Source organism: Balaenoptera musculus, chromosome 5, assembly GCF_009873245.2.
Source record: "Balaenoptera musculus isolate JJ_BM4_2016_0621 chromosome 5, mBalMus1.pri.v3, whole genome shotgun sequence".
Taxonomy (NCBI): domain Eukaryota; kingdom Metazoa; phylum Chordata; class Mammalia; order Artiodactyla; family Balaenopteridae; genus Balaenoptera; species Balaenoptera musculus.
In genome coordinates, this window is record NC_045789.1 from 97,990,085 (window position 1) to 97,998,054 (window position 7,970).

Consider the following 7,970-nt stretch of genomic DNA (forward strand, 5'->3'; position numbering starts at 1 on the left):
ACAGAATCAGACCATGCCCCGTCTTTAGTCAACCTATGAACTCAATTAATGGTGACTATTAATACCACCCAAATGATATTTCCCATACAACTTCTATTTATTTATTTTTTTGGCCAGCCACTACTTCCATTCCAAAGAGTATGCTCTTGCTTTAGAGCACAGCAAAATTAATGTAGAATCCTACACAACTGTCAATGCCATGGACAATATTTAAGGTATGAGGAGAAAATATTTAAGCAAGCTATTCAATAAATATCAGTGACCACTATATGTCAACTCTGATAACTCTTATTCAAAAAAAAGCTGCATGTATTTATAGCTTTAGCTTTAATGCATACATTCAGCTGAAATAGTGAGATGCCCACTTATAAGGTCCCTTATTTTCCTTTGCATATCAAGTCTTTCATCATGAAACAAACTCCTACTTCAGCAAAGAAAACAGCAAAGCTATTTTAAAACTGTTAACTAAGTTATACTTTATTAAGTATCAGCTGCATCCCACATGATTTTTAAATCACTAAACACAAAATAGCCTTGAGCAGGCAAAGAGCTCATGACATCTCAAAAGTCACTTTCTGGATAATGAAACCTAGAGGTTCATGTTAAAAACGTACAGATAATTCCATTAAGTAAAGTGTGGGGATTAAAATATGACTTCTGAAAAAAAAAACAAATCTGATAAGACAAACACTCCTGCATTCTTCTGAAATAGGGATATTAGAAAAAAATTGTGTTCACATAAACTGCCATTGGTTCAAAAACTAAATGGAAATCCTGAAACCATTTTAAAGTAACCATAAATGCACCAATACTGATTACCATTAAAAAAATATGGAAAATCATGGCAATGTAACTTACATTTATTACTACATGGCTATTTGAAAACAGCCAAGATATTTCACAAAAGTAAGAATCTCTATCAGGAAAAGTTTACCCAAATCTATTTTAAGTATGAAAGCTATGTGGCAAAGAATCAACTAAATGGGCTTTCAGAAACGGAGATTACAGTATCCCACAACAAAAATGAACAGGCAAATATTAGAACACAATGGTGGAAAAACTGTAATTTCTTATATTCTAATATTTTATTATTTTCTTCAACCCAGACATTTGCAAAGACTTATGGAAGCAACAATGAAGTCCTAGAAAGACTGAAAAACATAGAAAGAACAAAGTCATCCTAATTTTAAAAAGGATGACCTGAGAAAGACTATAAATGCTGAAAAATAACTAATGTGTTCAACAATGATATTAAAATACAACAAAAGGAATTTGAACTTAATTAAAAGGGAACTTTTTTACGGGATGCTGTATTTTGCTTTGACATATCCAAAATCCTGTTTTACTTCAAAAGAAGTGATTAAGTAGAAGCTTTTCCTTTTGACAATGATGTATCCTTCCTAAGAAAAAGGAGGTGGATTATAGAAAAAACCTGCATCATCATATTTAAAGTTATACCAATGCTTGGTCATACATTCTTCTGCCTAGGTAGAAAGATCAACTTTTGTTGTGTTTTTGTATTTAATCATCCAATTTTTCCTTTAAAATAAAAAAGCAAATTTGTACTAATATTGTTCTCAATTTTAACACTGATTATACGTTTCTGATTACATTCTGCTATTGCACTATATTGAATTAGCAGATGATGTGTTGCTCTGCCTCACTGTACAATGTGGCTCTCAATCTCATACTCTCTAGTTGTTCCACACAGATATTTCTTACTCATCAAGCTGGACTTTGATCTTCTCAAAGGCAAAGAACACTATTTCCCCCACATATCCTAAGGGTAATTAAAGTACTACCACATATACAATGAATATACATTTCTCGACCTTCCTTCGTTATTCTGATCCTCAACAAAGTACTGTAACAGTGATTTTCAAAAAAAATTAAAAAAAAATTTTTTTATTTAATGTAATGGCCAAGTAATGGCCAAAGCTCATCTAGTATCCACAATGGTTAAATAAAATGGAAAGGTAAGTAGAAAATATTTGGGGTACGAATGTATCAAGTACAATTAAAGAACTGAACACAGGATAGGAAACATAAAAAGGATCCATTACTTAAGCAGGTATAAGAGATCCCATTCTGTCTCATTTTCAGTAGGTGTGACAGTTTGATAACAACTAATGTCCCTATAACTAATCTAGTTTAAGAATCACAACTTAAGGAATGTTTTATTAAATGAAAAATTGGACTTGGTCTTGTTTTTTTTTGTATAAGGTGAATAAAGTCTCCAAATAGTGTATTTTTCTGAGAGGTCCCCCATATTATCATTTATCATGTTATCATAATAGCATGGATATTAGAGATTAGCAGAAAATATCTTCAATTAATTCAAGATAGTTTATGTGACATGATCAGGAACTGCAAGCAGAACTTCTGTAAGACCAAAAGTCTAGAGCTAAATATATAGATAATCCCCCAGCTAGAGAGCAGGCCAACACTCATAGGCTTCACAGGCTATATTACAATTTTGAAGGCATCATGTTGCTTTGTTTACAGAAAACTGATATGCCATATGTAAACTTCTAAGTAATAACCTCAACTACTAGTATATTTACTCTTGATTTAAAATATTCAAGTATTAATGAATAAATATGCTGTAGCCTTATTATCTACCTGAAAAATTCAATTTTAAGGTAATTTAGAATTTATACTTTTGAGTATGACTTCTTGCAAGGGTAACTAGCTAATAGCATTTTAAAGAAAAGTAATTCTTAGCTAGCCTTAAAGAAATTAATAAGACTATCTAACATTCATTTTAAAGTCAGAAGTGTGTACACCAATTTACATTTGTTTTTAAAAAGTTTTAAATTTAAAGCTTTTCCATAAAAAATATAGGCCATTTTAAATAAGGAAATGCCAATCTGAAAAATTTTACATACAACTGAAATAAAAGCTACAAAACTACAAAATCTTTCCCATTTACTAAGTTCAATTACATGTCCAGCTCTTGGTATATTTAAGGCCAGGTACAAGAATTAAGACTTTAGTTCTAGAATTTAGTACATTTTAGGCTTAAATCAATTCGAGACCAAAAGAAATAAAAAAGTTAAATGTTTTTAAACAATGTATTTGTTAACTAAAATTTATTGGTATTAAAATGTTATATATGACAAAAAAATATCAGGAATGAAAATAATCTACCCAGATATTTAAGCATCTAAGTATTTTCTATAATTTTAACTTTGTCAAATAGTGAGGAACTACCCAACTGTTTAAGATACCAAATGCAGTTTGTAGCTTTTGCTGTATTTCTAAGAACCTCAACTTCAAATACCTCAACCTTTTATGGAAAGATAGAAACACAGAACAAATTTTGTATAATAAGTACCCTTAGGGTACTCAAAGGAGACAATAACATTGCTTTTAAGACCAGGTGGGAGGTCATACAGGATACCTCCACTGCTTGGGACCAATGCCCACTGCTTCCTCCCCAATAAACCAAGACCCTTGTATTCTAAAAATAAAGGAGGGGGGAGCAGGAAGCAGGGAGCAAAAGAAATGGCCACAATAGATGAAAGAAATCATAAGAGCTGGCTAAAAAGGCCTTACATGATCTAGTTCAAGGTCTTCCTTTTATAGATAAGGAAACTATGACCCCAAGAGATGAAAGCCCATAGACTGTGTCATCCAGTGTCACAAAGATTGTGAGAGGAAGAATAAGAAGATTCAGGTTTCAGACTTCCTTTCCTTCCAGTTCAGTTCACTTTCCACTATCTTTTTCTTCACCATTCTCTTCAACTTCATCATCACATCTCTGGATCAAGAGTCCACAGGGAATGCCAATATCTTAGCGGTTTACCAAAAAAAATTAACCTTTAGCATCAAAATCCTTTTTCCTAAAATGAATTTTCCTAAAATCCTAGGTTATAAAATAGGTAAGAACAGAGAGGCTTTGAAGTCTAAGTGGGAGGGCTGACCCTCGTCCTGTGGCCCTCATCCTGTGGCAGCCCCAGGGGCACCTCTGCAGAGCCCAGTTTGAAAATTTCCCTTTCATTTTCACCTCTATCTACTCTAGCATTATTCTACCAACTGAAGCCATCTTAATAACCTAATTTCTCAACATCTGCCCCCCACCCCCATGGATCCTCATGGCAGCTAATCTTCTTTCTCCATAGATATATATCCCTCACACATATCCTCTTGCCTCTTCCTGCACAACCTTTTCAAATAATTATGTCCTTTCCTGTCTAAAAACATGTCCCTTGCCACCTTCAAAATTATTATCATAATTTTCCTCTTCTAACATACCATCTCCTAGGCATTTATGTATTTAATTTGAACACCATAAAAGTGCTGCCATAAAAATATCACTAATATGGCCTAACTGAGGCAGAGTAGAGAAGAGAATAGAAATATATGGATAACATTACAGCATTAACAAGACAATAAATTACAAATTACATGAGACAATTACTTATTTCTAAGTGGAGACCCTGGCAGGACTACTTTGGTAAGTAGGTAGGACTTGTTTACAACTAGTGCTAATGGTTGATTATTGAAGTTACTGCCAACCTGCCAGGTTAGAATGCTATTTACAAATGTAATATTAATCTATTTATACAGTCCTTACTTGTAAAATGATTTCATGTTGATAAAGTAACTAAGGATAACAGAGCTCCATTCAGTGGACGCCCACAATGTCAAGTCTATGCTCATTCAAACTTGGGCTCTGTAGGAAAGAATCCTCTTATGTAAGGACTGAGTGTTCTATTTGTCCTGTAATAATTCTCATCAGCTGGTACCCAGTATGCATTCAAATTTCATCTGCAGAAGAGAGATAGCATTTTGTAACCACAAAGGACTTGAAGGTAATTTGATTAAGACTGACTCTCAGCTTTTCGACTCAGAGCTTTTCCATAGGAAACTGATTATTTGGAAGAAGACAGTCTATAATAGCAGTAACAAAATTTAGAATAGAGAAATACTATAAAGTTTTTTATAAAGGTAAAAACCTGAACTAAGGGCTTTCTTAGAAATACATCTCAAGACAAATACAGCAGATTTCATGAAAAAAGTTTGCCAAAAAATTTTATAAATCATTTATGAAATGTAAGATTAGATGTTAAGTAAACATATGATTTTATACCTAATAGCAAATGATTCTGAAAAGAGATAAAATGTGCTCAGTTTGACTGATGTTTAAAGCCAGGTGCTCTTGGGTATATGATTCCTTTCTCCAAAAACAAATTTATTATGTTTAGGACATACAAAATGATTATGAATTACTTTTAAATTTAAAAATGAAGCATTTTATATTAAATAGTTTAAGTGACCCTTTAAAAATAAATTGCTTTAATGCTCTCTGACATATGCTTAAATAGGTATAATTAGAAAATAAATAATAAATCCTACTCATAATACAAATACTAAACTCCTAGCCAAAATCCTGAAAAATATACACTGTGCAGCCTACCTGGTCTATTCTGGATGTTCCGGCTGCAGTGCACCAACTATCTTGGAGTGAATCTGAGCCCCAAGCTGGCAACTGCAAACTAGATCTCACCTTCAATAGCATAGAAGTTTTCATCAGAAATAAGCAGTTCTCTTCCCCATACCCACCCACAAAAAAAGAAAAAAACAGAAGAATGAAAAGAAAAAAACAATCAAAGTTTTTTCTATCTTGTATCCTTGTTCGATCCTCTAACAGTTTAAAGGGAAAAATATCTCATTTTAAATAATCATAAGGGGACTTTATTAACCTATAATATCAGCAAAATATTAAAAGCCCTGAAAAAAATGTCTAATCATTATAAGTATTAGGCCACATTTAGAAAAAAAATAGTCACTGAACCAGTGAACAAATTTTAATTCGATGTAAAAAGCCCTAATGTTATTTTTTCATGATCGTAGCTGTACTAACTACATTTGAATATACATACAGCTGACCATAATTATATTTATGCACAATTACGAAACATTTTAGTTCAGCTATATTGGAGGAGAAACTCATTTTGGTGGCCTGTTAAAGATTAATGAATTAAGGCATTCTTAAGGAGCTGCCAAGTAAAAGCTTCAAGATGAATTTAAGAAATACAGCAGGGTTTTCTACACCTTATGAAGCTTATTTTCTGTTATGTGTTTAGAGATTTTTTTAGTCTCAATTTTTTTGTATAGGTATTTTATCCTTTGATAATCAAATTATATGCTTAAAAATTAGAGCTTTCTCTTTTTTAATCCGTTAATTTTACCATACTATTACTACTGCCACCACCCAATTTCCTATTTTGAAAGATTAACATTAGAAATAAGACCATTTACATACCATTCTTACCTGTAAGGGTAAGAGCGTATTACTATTGTTGTCTGTTCTGAACACATTATCTTCAATCCAAGATTTTGGAGTCAGTGATGGAGTAGAGCGAGTAAATTTCGGCGGTGCTATGACATTACCAGAAAACGGTTTCTTCAATGGAGATATCTGATTCATAGTTCCTGGAATTCCCATGTTTCCAGTTCTACGATGATCTCTGCCATGCATTGCTCCCCACGACATACTTCCAGTGCCCCAGCCACTGCTTTGATGGTTGCTCCAAGGAGATTGTTTCAGAAGAGGCTGGGGAAAATACATCTATTTAAATTATAGGCATTTAAAGAGTTTATAATTCAAATTCAAATTTAGGCGTGAGCTAAGAATTTATATGATCTTAAAAAAAATGAAATATATAAAGGCAACAGAATATATCATAACTAGTCTATAAAAAGTAATAGGCTTGACATCTTGCTTATGAAAACATATTCATTTAACGCTAGCTGAGTTTTCATACTCTTGTCTACTATAAATTATAATGAATCAAGCAGATATTTCATGACACTCATTAAAATAGAACCATGCAGTTACTTTTTCTCCCCTTTAGAGAGAACTGTATAAATGACAGATATGAAGAAAAAAATAAATACTTTAAAATTGAAATTAACTTTGAAGATCCTTAAAGATATAACCTACACTATGATCTTAAAGCAATCATGTTTCGCTAAGCACAGAACTAAAAATATGATCTTTATCAATTAAAATATACCAATCATATGAGTGAAATATTTAGACTTTAGGTTTCTAAAACAAACTGTACCACTGCAAAAGTGGATAATACCATTTGGTGTTATTCTACTGCACAGATTAAAAATGCCTTTTGAGATAGGGAAAATATAGCAAATATGTCTTTTTTTTGCACTGCTTATTCAACTTTTAAGATATTTTATTCCAGTTTTAATGTAGTTTCTTTTAAAGTTTTGTAGTTTTTATTTCACTTAATTATCCATGAACTGTTAAATAATTATCTGATAGGTGGATTACCCATAGGTGGATACACTAAGATAAACAACTATATACTTTGATCATTCTAGTAAAGATCTTAGTAATAAAAGTGTCCATTAACTTCATTCATTTTCAAAAGTAAAGTAATATTCCAAACTCGAACTAATAGCAAGAAAATTTAAGTCATCAAAGAATGAAAAATTCACCAAGAGGATACAACTGTAGATTTTGAAAAGTATTAACTGCTAGCAATTTTATTGTCAATAAGCTTATAATTTTAATAATTTTGTGCCAACATTTAGCCAAAGGGAGTATGGGTTATGCACTTAACTGTAAGTCAATAGGTTACTTTAAGTCAAGCACTCTTAATATTAAACCTGCTTCTGTTTTTTTTTTTTTTTTTTGTAAACCTGGTCTATAGTGCCTATTACTTATTAAAAATGTTTTTTAATGCTAATATAATCATGAATATATACTACCCTTTCCCCCTCTATGTAGTTCAAAAGGATAGCTAAGGGACCACGGACATATTCCATTCTTCAGGACCTTACTTTCGTCACTGATGCAGTGTTCAAAGTTCTCTTCCAGTGACCTAAAATTCCATGTAACAGCTGTGACCTCTTACACTCCATTGCAAGACCCATCTTTTGACAAAAAGCAGATTATAGTTAAATATGGATCTTGGTATACGGTCTTCTAATGATATACC

The 7,970-nt window shown here is 32.2% G+C and overlaps 1 protein-coding gene across 9 annotated transcripts in view; it reads right to left on the reverse strand.

Moving 5' to 3' along the window:
• CPEB2 (cytoplasmic polyadenylation element binding protein 2) overlaps window positions 1-7,970 on the reverse strand; it is a 63,944-nt gene that overhangs the window by 52,486 nt on the left and 3,488 nt on the right. For 4 of the 9 annotated variants that reach the window (XM_036852289.1, XM_036852291.1, XM_036852290.1 and 1 more), the window contains exons 2-3: window positions 6,281-6,562; window positions 5,423-5,512 (exon numbers count right to left, since the gene is read on the reverse strand). In XM_036852289.1, the coding sequence (XP_036708184.1) occupies window positions 5,423-5,512; window positions 6,281-6,562 (372 nt within the window). Of the gene's footprint in view, window positions 1-4,579; window positions 4,603-5,422; window positions 5,513-6,271; window positions 6,563-7,970 lie in introns of those variants that run through there. The other 5 variants (XM_036852295.1, XM_036852293.1, XM_036852294.1 and 2 more) reach the window with 3 other exon arrangements.